This window comes from Salvelinus sp. IW2-2015, unplaced genomic scaffold (assembly GCF_002910315.2).
Source record: "Salvelinus sp. IW2-2015 unplaced genomic scaffold, ASM291031v2 Un_scaffold1234, whole genome shotgun sequence".
Lineage (NCBI taxonomy): Eukaryota > Metazoa > Chordata > Actinopteri > Salmoniformes > Salmonidae > Salvelinus > Salvelinus sp. IW2-2015.
The window spans coordinates 103,307-121,950 of NW_019942789.1; the positions used below are offsets into that span (position 1 = coordinate 103,307).

Here is an 18,644-nt window from a genome sequence, read left to right on the forward strand (position 1 = left end):
CTAACCAAGAAACAAATTCATAGAGAACAGTCTGATAACATATTTATGGTATTGCATAGTTTTTTTTTGAAATGTGCATTTTTCAGGTATAAAATCACAGTTCTACATTGCAGCTGCATTCTGAAAAGGTGCCGACCCAGCCAGAATAATTACAGACCAACGTCATATAACTAATTACTCATTTTAAAACATTTCAGAAAAATACACAGCGTACAGATATTGAAAGCCCAACATCTGGTGAATCCAAACAATATTTCAGATTTATAAAATGTTTTATAACGAAAACAAAATGTAGCGCTAAATTAGCATAGCTATACCAGGCAGATTCGGCTGGGCGCCCACGGCAAGATCACATGCACAACAGATATGATATAAACATCGTAAATTGGGTCTTACTATGGCTGCTCTTTCATCAGAATGTTGATCAAAGTGTCCATTGTCAAGATGAGTTTGTGGTTGCGTTCAGAGTCGTTCTTTTCCCTCTCCATTTAGCACAGGTACCGGTGGAGTGGCACGTATTTCTCAAACGATACTAAAATCTAACAACTGAACACCGCAAAACTCCCTAAAAAATTCAAATAATCTGATTAAACTATATTGAAAAAACATACATTACGATGATCTGGTCACATGTATCAAACAAACTTCGACACGGAGATAATAATGGCCGCACAACACAAGAAAAACGTAGCTCTAATTCCATCCAATCGAGAACCGGAAGTTGTCGGTCATGCCAAAGATTTGCTCTCATTTCACGTCAGTCCCAGATAGACAAGAAATTTTTCCTCTGACGTCCTCTAGACACCCAGAGGAAGGCCAGTGAGTTGTGTTTCGGGTCATAGGAGGCATGACCATATATAGGCAGAGCTTTGAAGCCAGCACAAAACATCTTGATTTTATGTTCTTGGTCATGGAAAGTGCTGTGAAATGACTTCTGAATCACTCAGAGACAAAATTGAAACGGTTTTAGAAACTGGAGATTGTTTTCTTTCCAACGGTATTATTTATATGCATATAGTAAGAGCAATAATTAAAGAAGAGGCAGTTTAATCTGTTGAGCCATTTATGCTAATGCGAAAACAGCACCCCCTGTATTGACAAGAAGAACACCCACCTGGTTAACCCGGAAGCCAGTTGCACCAATGTGTCGGAGGAAACACCGTTCAACTGATGACCGAAGTCAGCCTGCAGGCGCCCGGCTCGCCACAAGGAGTCGCTAGAGCGCGATGAGCAAAGTAAAGCCCCCCCGACCAAACCCTCCCCTAACCTGGACGACGCTTGGCCAATTGTGCGCCTCTCTATGGGACTCCCGGTTGTGACACAGCCTGGGCTCGAACCCAGGTTTGTAGTGACACCTCATGCAGTGCCTTAGGGCCTCCAGAGTGGTACAGCGGTCTATGTGTGTGTTTTCTGTACCGGTTCACACCTCTCCCTGTAGGCTTTACAGACGCTCCCCACCCCTTGGCTGCAACCCTTTTCATTTAGTGTACCCTACGTGCTCAACCTACGTGAAACTCCGGGTATCTGGCAGCCTGTGGAACTGCCGATCTGCGGCCAAGAACTCCAAGTTCATCTCAGCCTATGCTGCCCTTCAATCCCCTTGACTTTTTGTCCCTGACACAGACATGTATCACCCCAGAGAACACTGCTACTCCAGCTGCTCTTCATCTGACTACTTTTTCTCTGATAGTCAGAGAGAATCTGGTCATCGCGTTGGTGGTACAGGTCTACGCATTTCTAGTGGATAATTTAACCTGTCCAGCTCCTCATTTGAATTCCACGCTGTCACTGTCACTTGTCCACTCAAGATGAACATTATTGTCATCTATCACCCACCAGGTGTCCTTGGAGAGTTGCTCAATGAGCTTGACACCTTGATAAACTCATTTCCTGACGATGGCTCACCGCTCTTCGTACTTGGGACTTCAACCTCCCTACGTCTGCCTTCAATTAATTTCTTTCCAACTCTCTTTCCCCTCCTTGCCTCTTTTGACCTCACTCTTTCCCAATCCCCTCCAACTCACAAGGCAGGCAATACGCTTGACCTCATCTTTACTAGAGTCTGTTCTCCTACTAATCTCACTGCAACCCCCCTCCAGGTCTCTGATCACTACATTGTTTCATTTTCTGTCTCCCTTTCCTCCAACCCCCTACCCAGATGGTCATGGGCCGTCACAATCTTTGCTCTCTCTCTCTCCTCTTCTATCCTAACATCTTTCCCTTCTGCTAAATCCTTCTCCCTCCCGTCTCCTGATTCTGCCTCTTCAACCCTACTCTCAACGCTTTCCGCATCATATGACTCGCACTGTCCCACTTCTGTCCGGCCGGCATGGCCCTTTGCTTGGCCACTTTGAAAAAAAGGTTGACTACATCTCCTAGTCATTCACTCAGCCTACTGATTCCACTGGTATCACTCACACAGAACTAACCTACGCCTTGACCTATTTCTCCCCTCTCTCTCCAGATGAAATCCTGTGACTAGTGAAGTCTGCCCACTCGACAACCTGCCCGCTCGACTCCATCCCCTCCTCCCTTCTCCAGACCATCTCTGGAGACCTTCTCCCATTCCTCACTTCCCTCATCAACTCATCCCTGACCACTGGCTGCGTCCCCTCCTCAAGACATCAACACTCGACTCATCTGACGTGAAACTGTAGACCTGTATCTCTTTCTTTTCTTTCCAAAACACTTGAGTGTGCTATCTCTGATCAACTTTCTTGTTATCGCTCTCAGAAAAATCTTCTTGACCCTAACCAGTCAGACTTCAAGACTGGTCACTCAACCAAGACTGCTCTTCTCTGTGTCATGGAGTCTCTCCGCACAGCCAAAGCTGACTGTCACTCCTCTGTCCTCATCCTCCTAGATCTATCCGCTGCCTTCGCCACCAAGAACCATCAGATCCTCCTCTCCAGCCTCTCAGGGCTGGGCGTCTCCGGCTCTGCACGCTCTTGAATTGTATCCTACCTGGCAGGTCGCTCCTACCTGGTGACGTGGAGAGGACCTGTGTCTCCAACACGTACTCTCACTACTGGTGTCCCCTAAGGGCTTGGTTCTAGGCCCCCTCCTCTCTATACACCAAGGCACTCAGCTCCATCATATGGTCTCTCCTATCATTGCTATGCGGATGACACTCAACTACTTTTCTCCTTCACCCTCTTCTGACACCCAGGTGGGTGACACGCATCTCTGCGTGCGTGGCAGATATCTCAACTTGAATGTCGGCCCACCACCTCAAGCTCAACCTCGACAAGACGGAGCTGCTCTTCGTCCCGGGGAAGGCCTGCCCACTATTTTGGAAATTACAAGATGTTATAATGCTGTTATTCCATCAAATGGTTGTTTTCTGCAACAGAATAAGGGGTTGTTAGAACACTCATGTGTGTGTTCTACTGAGGAAGGGCCTCTGGGAAAACACTGACAGGAGATTTACCATGTCTTTTGAGTGATAAAACCTAAAGAGACCGCATTCCAGAGCACGAGTTAACTTCTTTTGGATAGGGGGCAGCATTTTCACATTTGGATGAAAAGCGTGCCCAGAGTAAACTGCCTCCTACTCAGTCCCAGATGCTAATATATGCATATTATTATTAGTATTGGATAGAAAACACTCTGAAGTTTCTAAAACTGTTTGAATCATGTCTGTGACTATAACAGAAATGAAATATTCATGTATAAGTCACTCTGGGCCATGAAATAATCATGTATAAGTCACTCTGGGCCACGAAATAGACAAGGACTTTGGTGGACCTCTCATTTTGCTTGTCCCAAGGTTCAGTAGAGGATATTTTAATAATTATGATTGGGTAAGACACAGCCTCTTGTATTTGCATTTAACCACGAGATTGGATTATACTGGGCACTAGTAGAGGTGGGTGTAGATTCTAGAGAAAGAGCAAGAAAGTCATTTTTTAAAGCTGTCTAAAAAATAATGTATTGACTTATCTTATCTTTAAGTATCTTAAATACCAGCTCTGAAACGTTTACTATTAACAACCACTCAGCGGGACGTCAGCTCAGGGGTCTAAGTTCATCAGGATCTCCTAGGGCAATAACAGTATCATTTATCAGCTCTGCAACTTATTATTAAATAAATACTTTAGTTTTTAATACCTTAGTGCGCCCCAAACCCTTCACCTGTGGACCAGGAGTTCCTCACTGTACTGGGACCTAGTGTCCCACGAGACAAAAGAGGTATACTCACCTTATCATGCTGAGGCATTTTCATACACACCCCAAAGCATGGGCCCAACACAGTAACAAAGAGGAAACCCTCTGGTCTATTTGGGTCGGTGGCCCCTCCAGAGGAAATGCACAGCCAGTATTTATTCAAGCAAAGCCTTTTATAATCAGTCTACACATCCTATGGATTCTCTAGCTCTCCACCTCCAGGAAACACAATCCTGTTCCTAAAGAAAAATACTAATTATATGACCCTGCACGTGTGGGTAAAAAGCAGAAGCTTACCTCTAACTGATGTCTTAGAATTCAGAAAAAGTTAACAACAAAATACAGCAGTAGAATATTTATCAAAAGGGCCCCAGAGAGAGAGAGGTTCTAAAAACAGGCCGTCTGCAGACAAAGAAAAATAACTTAACAACAATGACTTATATACAGTCCAGCCTCGCTTGTAAACTCCTCCCACAACCAGTTACATCTGATTCACACAATACAGGAATACCCCCTTATCCAATCACTACTCCCCTGGTTACAAAACATCCCCCTTATCCAATCACTACTCCCCTGGTTACACCCCCCCCCCTGATCTAATCACTACTCCCCTGGTTACAAAACATCCCCCTTATCCAATCACTACTCCCCTGGTTACAAAACATCCCCCTTATCCAATCACTACTCCCCTGGTTACAAAACATCCCCCTTATCCAATCACTACTCCCCAGGATACAAAAAATGTGTGGCTAATTTGAAGAATCTCAAATATTACATATATTTTGATTTAACACTTTTGGTTACTACATGATTCCATATGTTACTTCATAGTTTGTTTTCACTATTATTCTATAATGTAGAAAATAGTCAAAATAAAGAAAAACCCTTGAATGAGTAGGCATATCCAAACTTTTGACTGATACTGTAAATCTAGTTACACATGGGAATACTTGGGAACATAATCCCTCAATTAATTAAAAAAAAAAGTTCAACAACGAATAAAAAATAAATACAAAAATTCTATAGATTATCTTGTTTTGCTCAGAAAACTTTGGGCCAAATAAAAATTACCCACGGGCCACAACTCTCCAACACCATCCCTCAGTTGTTGACCTAAAAAGTGGTGGTTGTCTGAACTGCAGATTGTCCATTTCATACACAAAGAGTAGCAACATTACCTGTTAGGTTCAGACAACAGCCCCATTATATCATTACTGTGACATTGGACTGAGCAGGATCAGGAGGACCAGCTAGAGTTGGTCCACAGGTGTATCTCAATACTCTCTTAGTCCCCTCTCTGTGTCCTCATTTACTTTCTTTGTGGATGTTTTTCACGTGTTAGCAGATTAGTCTTCTGAATTAATATATTATCAGACTGAGCAGCCATGTTGTTTCTGATTTAAGTTTTTCCCTCAGTTGCCACAGCTAAATGGTTTCTCTCTGGTGTGAGTCAATTTGTGCTTAGTTAAGGTATCCTTGCGATTGAAGCTTTTCCCACAGTCACCACAGCTAAATGGTTTCTCTCCTGTGTGAATCCTCATGTGCCTGGACAGAACTCTTTTGTGTTTGAAGGTCTTTCCACAAACAGGGCAGGTGCAGGGTTTCCAACTGTGACAGAGTCGGACATGGGCCTTTAGTTTACAGGTGGACTTGTAGCGGTTTTGGCAGGAACTACAATCACTGGGTATCTTACTGAAGAGAGTCACATGTCTCTGCAGGTCAGCTTTCAGAGCAAATGTTTCACCACAGTCACGGCAGTGGTGAGTTTTTCTAGCTGTGGTGCTGGGTTTGGAACAGTGTTTCTCTAATGGTGGACTGGGATCCAATGGTGGACTGCTGTCAAGTCCTACTGTGTAGCTGCTTACAGCTGAACTGTGGCTGGAGGTATTGTTTTGATTATCTGGAGCATCACAGGGAATGTAGAGATCCTTAATGTGCGTCACAGTGCCAAAAGGTTTGAGATCCACTGGGTTAGAGTCTCTCTCTCTGTTCTCCACAGTCCGGGTTTGGGGAAGAGTCAGGGACTGAAGTGATTCCTCCTGATCACATTCACTTTTCACACAGGAAGGAGTGAATATGGAGTCTTTGGTATCAACGAGCCCTTGAAGCTGCTCTTCCTGCTGACTGGTCCTGACTTCCTCCTGTTCCTCTTTAATCTGTGTGGTCTCTGGGTCCTCCTGCCCCAGACTGGGACTCCACACCTGCTCACAGTGCTGCTGCTCAGGGGGAACCTCCTCTTCAGAGTCAGAGAGCTGCAGGGAGTCTGGAGGGAAGGAGAGGAGGAGCAGAGGTTATTTATATACTACAGAATTAAATAGAACACTTGAATCACAAATGTGAATTATAGATCTCAATGATTTTTTTATTGAAAATGTCTTTACTGGTATTGATCCTAAATAATAACAGGAGCTAAAATAATGTGCAATACAGATAAATTGTTCTACTGCTCCCAAACTTGATATTTTAATAAAGCTTGTACACGTCCTAATAATGTGAAAGATTTCTCAGAAAACTAGATGTTTTGGTCACCGTATCCTTACTTCTATTATGACCTCACGGCGTTTAAGATGAGCAGAGTCAGGGGTCTACAGGACTGAAGCCGTACTCTGCCTACTGCCATCATCAATGTAATATTGAATTACTAGTGTGAACGTAAACGTACTCACCATCTCTAATGAAATGCATTGGAGTAAGAGAGGCTGTGCTATATAAGCTATTTCAATAATATTTTCCTCACAGATAACTTTTGAATCACGCCCGGATAATCTTAGTTACATAAAAAAAAAACAGTTCTTTAACAATTACATTTAAGTCATTTAGCAGACGCTCTTATCCAGAGCGACTTACAAATTGGTGCATTCACCTTATGATATCCAGTGGAACAACCACTTTACAATAGTGCATCTAACTCTTTTAAGGGGGGGGGGGGGGTTAGAAGGATTACTTTATCCTATCCTAGGTATTCCTTAAAGAGGTGGGGTTTCAGGTGTCTCCGGAAGGTGGTGATTGACTCCGCTGACCTGGCGTCGTGAGGGAGTTTGTTCCACCATTGGGGTGCCAGAGCAGCGAACAGTTTTGACTGGGCTGAGCGGGAACTGTACTTCCTCAGAGGTAGGGAGGCGAGCAGGCCAGAGGTGGATGAACGCAGTGCCCTTGTTTGGGTGTAGGGCCTGATCAGAGCCTGAAGGTACGGAGGTGCCGTTCCCCTCACAGCTCCGTAGGCAAGCACCATGGTCTTGTAGCGGATGCGAGCTTCAACTGGAAGCCAGTGGAGAGAGCGGAGGAGCGGGGTGACGTGAGAGAACTTGGGAAYGTTGAACACCAGACGGGCTGCGGCGTTCTGGATGAGTTGTAGGGGTTTAATGGCACAGGCAGGGAGCCCAGCCAACAGCGAGTTGCAGTAATCCAGACGGGATTACTGCAACTCAATGGATGAAACAGTTTATTAACTAAGTAGAACCGTAGCTAGCTAGGTAGTAGATCTACATACTAACCTATTCTACGTAGTTTTATCTCTGGTGTGATCCGCAGCAGTCTCCGTAGCAGATCATTCTCCTCCTGGTACTCTGCTACAGTTTCCTCAACCGCACCAAAAATCTCCACAGCAGCAGATGCCGTTAAACATTCATTTAAAAACACACAGAACAACTGTAGTTTAGATGTTTTCAGTGGACTGAGAGTTGGGTATTCAGCTCGTACGGCTTCTTGACATGGGTCCTCCTGATCACATTCACTTTTCACACAGGAAGGAGTGGATATGGAGTCTTTGGTATCAAAGCGCCCTTGAAMCTGCTCTTCRTCCTGACTGGTCCTGACTTCCTCCTGTTCCTCTTTAATCTGTGTGGTCTCTGGGTCCTTCTGTCCCAGACTGGGGCTCCACTCCTGCTCACAGTGCTGCTGCTCAGGGGGAACCTCCTCTTCAGAGACAGAGAGCTGCAGGGAGTCTGGAGGGAAGGAGAGGAGGAGCAGAGGTTTACACTCCCCTATGTATTTATTTACACAGTGAAACTAACATTTACAAATGTGGCTCCATACTCCAGAATTTGGGATTTGAGATCAAATGTTCATAACATCTGTTTTACCATTTAGAAATCAAATAACCTTATGTATCTAAACCCCAATGTGAAGTCATAAGCGTTTGGATAAAGTGACTTAGTGTATTACAGTAGTCAGAAGTGTAGTATTTGATCCCATATTCCTTACACACATTAATCTCATTTTGCACTATTTATTCGTGATTATCCATAATCATAGTAGCAGCCACGTGAATGTATAAGTGTTCAGAAACATTTATATTCTCATTTACAATTTAAAAAATGACTCCAAAAGTACAATACATTACACTTGAAATGTTAGTCATTTAGCAGACGCTCTTATCTCCAGCAATTACAGGAGACATGAGGGTTAAGTAACTCGCTCAAGTGTTCATGGACAGATTTTTCACCTAGTCGGCTTGGGGATTCGATAGGCCACCTGTGGCCCCACATTATTCACCTTTCAGTTTCTGTACATACATACTTGTTATACATAGTTTTACCTCCGGTGTTATCTTGACAGATAACTTTTGAATCACGCCCGGATAATCTTAGTTACATTTTTTTTTTTAAGTTCTTTAAAAATGGATAAAACAGTTTATTAACTAAGTAGAACCGTAGCTAGCTAGGTATTAGATCTACATACTAACCTATTCCACGTAGTTTCATCTCTGGTGTCCCCCGCAGCAGTCTCCGTAGCCGATCATTCTCCTCCTGGTGTTTCAGTACCGTTTTCTCAACTTCCCCGAAAATCTCCACAGCTGCCGCCGTTAATCGCTCATTTAAAAACACATGAAACGACTGTTGTTCAGACATTTTAAGTTGACTGGTAGCTAGTTAGCTAGTTAGTTAGCTATTCAGCTGGTAGCTTCTTCCACGAGGAAAGAAAAGTGGTCACAAAAAAACGAATCCCCTTCGTAATTTCACTTCCGCATTTTCCTTCTGTTTATTTCAGCGGGTTGCAAGCCCATAACCACAGCACATCGCCTCTATGTGGATGGAGCGTAAACTACAAGGTACAGACTGGTAGTGATAATGGAAATAGATAACTACATGTGGGGAATACGTTATAATATATTAGAATACTTATGTATGTGACCAATAAAATGTTATTTGATTTGAGAATGAAGTCCCAAGCTGTTGCAGCTTTCTGAAGTCGTCTATGTTACAATGAGTTGTCTTTCATTTCAGTTCATACATATGGTTAGCAGATGTGAAATGCTTGTGCTTCTAGTTCTGACAGCGCAGTAATATCTACCACAAAATCTAACAATTCCCCAACAACTATCTAATACACACAAATCTAAAAAGGGGTGAATGAGAATATGTACATAAAAATATATGGATGAGCGATGGTCGAGCGGCAATGGCAAATACAGTATATACAGTTGAAGTCGGAAGTTTACATACACCTTAGCCAAATTCATTTAAACTCAGTTTCACAATTACTGACATTTAATCCTAGTACAAATTCCCTATCTTAGGTCAGTTAGGATCCCCACTTTATTTTAAGAATGTGAAATGTCAGAATAATAGTAGAGAGAAATATTTATTTCAGCTTTTATTTCTTTCATCACATTCCCAGTGGGTCAGAAGTTTACATACACTCAATTAGTATTTGGTAGCATTGCCTTTAAATTGTTTAACTTGGGTCAAACGTTTCGGGTAGAACTACACAGCTGGTATTTATTTATTCATTTGTGATGCTATCCTTGATATGAGCATGTTATTGTCACATGCTACACATGCACATGCATCTATCAATCCAATGTTATCAGGATTTGTTATAATAGATATTATACTTTAGTAATCCACAAAGACCTGGTGACGTAAAAGTCTAAGAATGACATTATCTTCCATATTCCTACAGATACCTTGTTACTGGAGATTCATTCAAAACGATTACCTACAGTTACCGTGTAGGGCACTGCAAGGTTGGGTGACCAGGGTCATCTGGGACTGCCTCCTGGAGGAATTCAGGTGTGTGAGGGCTCCCTGTGTCCTTCATAACTTCATGAGGATGGACACGAGGACCAGGAGGGGATCTGCAGCTCGCCGCCGTGTGCCAGAGGAGAAGTCTGCAGGATGTTTCAAGGATGGGGTCCAACAACGCAGCAAGAGAGGAAATCTGTGTGCGGGAGATCTTCACCTCCTACTTCTTTCGAAGAAGGTGCTGTTCCTTTTAAGAGCCATCCACATTGCAATAAGAATATTCTTCCATTTACTTAGCTATGTCAACTGCAGTTATTCAATACCCAGTTTCTCTCCCTTTGATGTCTACCTCTCAGGTGAGGGTGTGATGTCTGTAGAAAAACAAAACAGGCTATTTTAAGTCACCCATATTGATTTTTTTTTTTTTTACCTGTGTCCTTCATAAGTTGGATCTGCAGCTCGCCGCCGTGTGCCAGAGGAGAAGTCTGCCGCTCTGCAGGATGTTTCAAGGATTAGTTTCAAGAATAGTAAGACACTTCATTATATCTATAACTATGCTCTATTGTTTGTCCTCGTGTGTCTGTGCATGTTTTTCCAGCCACTTAGTGTAGACACCAGGTGAGACCACACACACAGATTCCTGTTGAACACTGTCTCTTTAACTACCTTATTTTCTCAATAACAGTCTCTCTCCTTCACTTTATCCATCTCTCCCCTTCTCCCTAAATCCTCTAGGTTATATCAGCTGATAACAGTCTCTCTCCTTCACTTTATCCATCTCTCCCCTTCTCCCTAAATCCTCTAGGTTATATCAGCTGATAACAGTCTCTCCTTCACTTTATCCATCTCTCCNCCTAAATCCTCTAGGTTATATCAGCTGATAACAGTCTCTCCTTCACTTTATCCATCTCTCCCCTTCTCCCTAAATCCTCTAGGTTATATCAGCTGTGTCGGTGAACCCCTCCCTCATCTGAACTGGCTACACAGAGGGCACAGCATGATCAGAGGTGAGAGGTCACTTGGTCGGGTCAACAGGGAGTATTATTAAAGAGATGCTTTACATTGAAATACAGATAGAGATGCAGTAGTCCCAGAGTTAATGATCCCAGGTCAGTTTATATTATACAGGAAGTATTATTAAAGAGATGCTTTACATTGAAATACAGATAGAGATGCAGTAGTCCCAGAGTTAATGATCCCAGGTCAGTTTATATTATACAGGAAGTATTATTAAAGAGGTGCTTTACATTGAAATACAGATAGATGCAGTAGTCCCAGAGTTAATGATCCCAGGTCAGTTTTGCATTACACCTCCTATGGTTATGATGACTGACAGTGTTAGAATAAAAAAAACACAAGGCTTGAACATGCTCTCTCTCTCCATCTGTCTCTCGTCTGCAGCTATGTTTTGATGTGAGAGAGGATGCCAACCCCAAGTCCCGTCATCGCCACCTCACCCGCTCTTAAGATAACCTTTGGGCCGACTGGGAGCCCAAGGCTGGTTAGGAGACACCACTAGAGACACTATTATGTAATTGTGATGAACTGAGATAATATTAGGGTAGCACTGTGATTCATTAATCATATGCTGACTTCCCTGCTCCTGTTCTTACCTCTTTCCCTTTCTGTGTTCTACACCTCTCTCTCGCCACCTCTTTCTTCCTCTGGTTTTATAATGCACACCAGATGTGCATTCAAGTACAGATTGAACTTGTATTTATAATATAATATTACAATTATAGTATTTATAATGCATGTATTTATAACCTTTGGATAATGAACTTTCAATAAAGTGTTTCACATTCTCTACTGGTGGAAATGAAGTCTCTCATTTGATGAAATATTACACCAATCCTTTTGTTTTTACACTGCTGCTGCTACTCGCTGTAAAGTTGCTAGATCGAATCCCCGAGCTGACAAGGTAAAAATCTGTCAATCTGCTCCTGAACAAGGCAGTTAACCCACTGTTCCTAGGCCATCATTGTAAATAAGAATTTGTTCTTAACTGACTTGCCAAGTTCAATAAATACAAATTGTTATTTAATTTTCTTGTGTTACTTTTTGATTTTCTCACTAGTTTATTTTGTAAATATTTTCTAAACTCTTTAAACTGCATTGTGGGTTAATAAGGACTTGTAAGTAAGCATTTCACGGTAAGGTCGACACCTGTTGTATTCAGCATTTCACGGTAAGGTCGACACCTGTTGTATTCAGCATTTCACGGAAAGGTCGACACCTGTTGTATTCGGCGCATGTGACAAATACAATTTGATTTGATTTATCAGATCAATTCAAATGAAGGAAATTAAATATTGAGATGAAGCGGTTTTAGAGTATTTACATGATGTTTAAGAAGTGTAGTGTACTGTTTAAATTATATTTCTGTATATATGAATTACAAATCAGCCTTTAACTAGTTAAATCGTGTTTCTAGTCTATTGCAAAGTTACAATGTGTAACCATTGACGTCCCAGGTCGGTAAACACTGTTGAAGTGTATAATTGTAATACATACAGTGGGGCAAAAAATTATTTAGTCAGCCACCAATTGTGCAAGTTCTCCCACTTAAAAAGATGAGAGAGGCCTGTAATTTTCATCATAGGTACACTTCAACTATGACAGACAAAATGAGAAAAAGAAATCCAGAAAATCACATTGTAGGATTTTTAATGAATTTATTTGCAAATTATGGTGGAAAATAAGTATTTTGGTCAATAACAAAAGTTTATCTCAATACTTTGTTATATACCCTTTGTTGGCAATGACAGGTCAAACGTTTTCTGTAAGTCTTCACAAGGTTTTCACACACTGTTGCTGGTATTTTGGCCACTTCCTCCATGCAGATCTCCCTCTAGAGCAGTGATGTTTTGGGGCTGTTGCTGGCAACACGGACTTTCAACTCCCTCCAAAGATTATGGGTGTGAGCTCTGGAGACTGGCTAGGCCACTCCAGGACCTTGAAATGCTTCTTACGAAGCCACTCCTTCGTTGCCCGGGCGGTGTGTTTGGGATCATTGTCATGCTGAAAGACCCAGCCACGTTTCATCTTCAATGCCCTTGCTGATGGAAGGTGGTTTTCACTCAATCTCACGATACATGGCCCCATTCATTCTTTCCTTTACACGGATCAGTCGTCCTGGTCCCTTTGCAGAAAAAACAGCCCCAAAGCATGATGTTTCCACCCCCATGCCTCTCACAGTAGGTATGGTGTTCTTTGATGCAACTCAGCATTCTTTGTCCTCCAAACACGACGAGTTGAGTTTTTACAAAAAGTTATATTTTGTTTCATCTGACCATATGACATTCTCCCAATCTTCTTCTGGATCATCCAAATGTCGCTAGCAAACTTCAGACAGGCCTGGACATGTACTGGCTTAAGCAGGGGACACGTCTGGCACTGCAGGATTTGAGTCCCTGGCGCGTAGTGTTTACTGATGGTAGGCTTTGTTACTTTGGTCCCAGCTCTCTGCAGGTCATTCACTAGGTCCCCCCGTGTGGTTCTGGGATTTTTGCTCACCGTTCTTGTGATCATTTTGACCCCACGGGGTGAGATCTTGCGTGGAGCCCCAGATCGAGGAGATTATCAGTGGTCTTGTATGTCTTCCATTTCCTAATAATTGCTCCCACAGTTGATTTCTTCAAACCAAGCTGCTTACCTATTGCAGATTCAGTCTTCCCAGCCTGGTGCAGGTCTACAATTTTGTTTCTGGTGTCCTTTGACAGCTCTTTGGTCTTGGCCATAGTGGAGTTTGGAGTGTGACTGTTTGAGGTTGTGGACAGGTGTCTTTTATACTGATAACAAGTTCAAACAGGTGCCATTAATACAGGTAATGAGTGGGAGACAGAGGAGCCTCTTAAAGAAGAAGTTACAGGTCTGTGAGAGCCAGAAATCTTGCTGTTTGTAGGAGACCAAATACTTATTTACCACCATAATTTGCAAATAAATTCATTAAAAAATCTACCAATGTTTTTCTGGATTTTTTTTCCTCATTTTGTCTGTCATAGTTGAAGTGTACCTATGATGAAAATTACAGGCCTCTCTCATCTTTTTAAGTGGGAGAACTTGCACAATTGGTGGCTGACTAAATACTTTTTGCCCCACTGTACATGAAGACACAGCATCATTCAAAGACTGGAATGTGATACTCCTGGTATTGGACTTGACTGAAAAAGAATGTTACAGACATTTATACCTGAACTACACATTTATTTGCCAAGGTAGAGTACATAATCAGTGAATATATTAAATGTACAGGTACAATGTGGGGTACCATGCATGGTAATAACTACTTGTATATACGACTTGCTGCCAACAGCCCGTTCCATCTCATCCCATTATGTTCTATTGGTTGAGCTCTGGAGACTGACCAGTCAGGTCAAGTAAACTGAACTCACTGTCATGTTCCAGGCGATGTTTTTCCACTGCTCATTTGTCCAGTGTTGTGATGGCGTGGCCACTGGAGCCCGCTTCTTATGGTTTTTAGCTGATAGGAGTGGAACCCGGTGTGCTCGTCTGCCATCTAGCTTCTGGGTCAGTAGCTTCTGCACCACATCACCATCACCACACACAGACACACACACACACACACACACACACACACACACACACACACACACACACACACACACACACACACACACACACACACACACACACACACTCATTAGCCTGATTGACTGACTCTATTAGCTAAATAATGTTCTTGTCATACTTTGTGTGTTATAAATAAATAAAAAATGTTTACTTTACCAGGTAAGTTGACTGAGAACACGTTCTCATTTACAGCAACAACCTGGGTAATAGTTACAGGGGAGAGGAGGGGGGATGAAGTGCCATGGCATCTTTTATTGACCACAGAGAGTCAGGATACCCGTTAAATGTCTCATCCGAAAGACGACACACTACACAGGACAATGTCCCCAATCCCTGCCCTAACATATACAGTATATACAGGGCATTAGGAAAGTATTCAAGCCCCTTTACTTTTTTGTCACGTTATATCCTTATTCTAAAATGGATTAAATTGTTTTTTCCCCTCATCAATCTACACACACAATACCCCAAAATGACAAAGCAAAAACGTTTTTTTATACATTTTTGAAAATGTATAAAAAAATTATAATAGTGGAAATAGTACATTTACATAAGTATTCAGACCCTTTACTCAGAACTTGGTTGAAGCACTTTTGGTAGCGATTACAGCCTCGAGTCTTCTTGGGTGTGATGCTACAAGCTTGGCACACCTGTATTTGGGGAGTTTCTCCCATTCTTCTCTGCAGATCCTCTCAAGATCTGTCAGATTGGATGGGGAGTGTCGCTGCACAGCTATTTCCAGGTCTCCAAAGAGATGTTAGATTGTGTTCAAGTCCGGGCTCTGGCTGGGCCACTCAAGGACATTCAGAGACTTGTCCCGAAGCGTTGTCTTGGCTGTGTGCTTAGGGTCGTTGTCCTGTTGGAAGGTGAATCTTCGCCACAGTCTGAGGTCCTGAGCGCTCTGGAGCAGGTTTTCATCAAGGATTTCTCTGTACTTTGCTCCGTTCATCTTTCCCTCAATCCTGACAATCCCGGTCCCTGGCGCTGAAAAACATCCCCACAGCATGATGCTGCCACCACCTTGCTTCACCGCAGTGATGGTGCCAGGTCTCCTCCAGACGTGAAGCTTGGCATTCAGGCCAAAGAGTTCAATCTTGGTTTCATCAGACCAGAGCATCTTGTTTCTCATGGTCGGAGAGTCTTTAGGTGCCTTTTGGCAAACTCCAAGCGGGTTGTCATGTGCCTTTTACTGAGGAGTGGCTTCCGTCTGGCCACTCTACCATAAAGGCCTGATTGGTGGAGTGCTGCAGAGATGGTTGTCCTTCTGGAAGGTTCTCCCATCTCCACAGAGGAACTCTAGAGCTCTGTCAGAGTGACCGGGTTCTTGGTCACCTCCCTGACCAAGGCCCTTCTCCCCCTCATTGCTCAGTTTGGCCGGGCGGCCAGCTCTAAGAAGAGTCTTTGTGGTTCCAATCCTGTCTCGGAGCTCTACGGACAATTCCCTCGACCTCATGGCTTGGTTTTTGCTCTGACATGCACCGTCAACTGTGGGACCTAATAGAGAAAGGTGTGTGCCTTTCCAAATCATGTCCAATCAATTGAATTTACTACAAGTGGACTCCAATCAAGTTACAGAAACATCTCAAGGATTATCAATGGAAACAGGATGTAACTGAGCTCAATTTCGAGTCTCAAAGCAAAGGATCTAAATACTTGTCATTATGGGGTATTGTGATGTCATTATGGGGTATTGTGTGTAGATTGATGAGGAATTTTTAAAATGTAATCCATTTTAGAACAAGGCTGTAACGTAACAAAATCTGGAAATGGAAGGGTCTGAATACTTTCCGAATGCACCGATAAGCTACTCAGGAAGAAGAAGAAAATTCCAATATTAATATATGTAGCCTTAGAAATAAGGTTAATGAAATCAATAACTTGCTAACATCAGATAACATTCATATATTTGCCATTCTCTGATACTCACTAAGGATTATTCCTTTGATGATACAGCAGTAGCAATACAGGGATATGACATCTACAGAAAATGCAGTAATGTTTCTGGTGGAGGTGTTGCTGTGTTGTTCAGAGACATATTCCTGATCATCTTAGAGGATCTCATGTTTAACGCTGTTGAAGTGTTCTGGTGGAGGTNCTGTTGAAGTGTTCTGGTGGAGGTGTTGCTGTGTTGTTCAGAGACATATTCCTGATCATCTTAGAGGATCTCATGTTTAACGCTGTTGAAGTGTTGTGGTTGCAGGTTCACCTGCTTCATCTAAAGCCTCTTCTTTTGGGGTGCAGCTATAGGCCACCAAGTGCTAACATTCATTATCTGGATAATATGTGTGGATGTTAACACAGAGGTCTGTTTTCTTAATTACTGTTTAGTGTTTCTGTATATCAATATGGACTTTGTAAAAATCTACAAACTTGGAAGCTGATCCTAGCTGTTGCACTCAGGTACATCTAAAGGCTGTATAGATCATAGAAATCTGTATGATTCAGGTGTTCTATTTACTTCTGTGGTATATACCGTAGGTAACCTCTACCCTCCTCTCCTTCCCTCCAGACTCCCTGCAGCTCTCTCTCTCACTGTCTCTGAAGAGGTTCCCCCTGAGCAGCAGCACTGTGAGCAGGAGTGGAGCCCCAGTCTGGGACAGTAGGACCCAGAGACCACACAGATTAAACAGGACCAGGAGGAAGTCAGGACCAGTCAGAAGGAAGAGCAGATTCAAGAGTTTGGGCCTGATATCACTGAGTTCAATTTCACTCCTTCCTGTGTGAAAAGAGAATGTGATCAGGAAGACCCACTTCAATGATTGACTCTTCCCAAAACCCAAACTGTGAAGGACAGAGAGAGACTCTAAACCAGTGGATCTCAAATATTTTGCCACTGTGACCCACCTAAAGGGTTTCAAAATTCCAGATAATCAGAACAATGCCTACAGCCACAGCTCAGCCATAAGCAGCGACCATGTAGGACTTGACAGCAACCCACCACTGGATTCGAACCCCCCAATGGGGGAACCCTACACCTGCCCCTTTTATGGCAAAACCTTCAAACATTTGTCCACAAAAATAGAAAAACTGACCATAGAAATAACATCTTTGTTCAGAAGATGGGAATAAAAAGGCAGAATGTGGACAACACTCTTAGGAAAGGAAAGCAACTCCAGACCATTCATACTATGGGCCTCAGATAAATACGTATACTGTACCATGGACTTAATGTTGTAAAAAATGTATGTAAATAAAGTTTGATTTGATTTGAATGACGAGGTAATGATCAAACAGTACAGAGTATTGTAGGAATTTCACAGTTCTGATGTTCAAAGTCTGTTTAATTTTTTCCCTTCATTAGAAACAGCAATATCTGATCATTTGATTTTGTCAGGTTGATGTAATTGATACGTGAAATTAAAAACAATTCCAGAAAAGGCATCCTTGCATTTGTCCAAGACTATTTCCAAGAGTATTTCTCATAAATTCTGACCTAATGCTGCTCATTCATCATGTTGATTTAATCTTGTATGGAGTAATGATAAACTGTTGACTCCTGGGGAAGAATTGATTCTCCCAGATCATCCTGTACTTATGATAACCACTATTTGTCTACATGTAGTCATCGTTTTCCTCTTCTACTGGTCTGTAGGCTGCCTTGCACAGTAAACTCCCATCCAGCTGGCGGCCCTGTTGCGTTTCTGGGTTCGTCACCAACTAGAACAAAGATGTCCTAAGATTCCTTGACTTGAACACGGAAGTAGGATTGGTAACGAGTTTTTATTTTTTCTGTTCCTTGTGGGGAGTAAAGAAAGACATACTGACTAAACTGAATAGGCTACCCAGGTCTCATTTTACTGAAAATGTCTAAACTACAGATGTTGTGTTGTTTTTAAATGGAGCGTTTAAACGGCGGCTGCTGTGGATATTTTCGGGGAAGTTGAGAAAACGGTAGTAGAGTACCAGGAGGAGAACGAT

General features: G+C 42.6%; 2 protein-coding genes, 1 long non-coding RNA gene and 1 pseudogene across 3 annotated transcripts in view; 3 read left to right on the forward strand and 1 right to left on the reverse strand.

Annotated features, from left to right (window-relative positions):
* LOC112070140 (zinc finger protein 681-like) overlaps positions 1-18,644 on the forward strand; it is a 92,778-nt gene that overhangs the window by 64,019 nt on the left and 10,115 nt on the right. The window lies entirely within an intron of this gene.
* On the forward strand, positions 1,626-3,368 carry LOC139024236 (uncharacterized; annotated as a pseudogene).
* Positions 4,508-18,644, reverse strand: part of LOC112070142 (uncharacterized) — a 45,126-nt gene continuing 30,989 nt past the window's right edge. Inside the window, exons 3-4 of the mRNA XM_070438844.1 lie at positions 7,662-8,111; positions 4,508-6,430 (exon numbers count right to left, since the gene is read on the reverse strand). Of these exons, the coding sequence (XP_070294945.1) occupies positions 5,580-6,430; positions 7,662-8,111 (1,301 nt within the window). The 3' untranslated portion in view covers positions 4,508-5,579. The remainder of the gene's footprint in view (positions 6,431-7,661; positions 8,112-18,644) is intronic.
* On the forward strand, positions 9,874-11,443 carry LOC139024241 (uncharacterized). Its single transcript, XR_011475526.1, has 3 exons — positions 9,874-10,371; positions 10,580-10,660; positions 11,069-11,443. It is a non-coding gene; the product is annotated as an uncharacterized lncRNA (long non-coding RNA).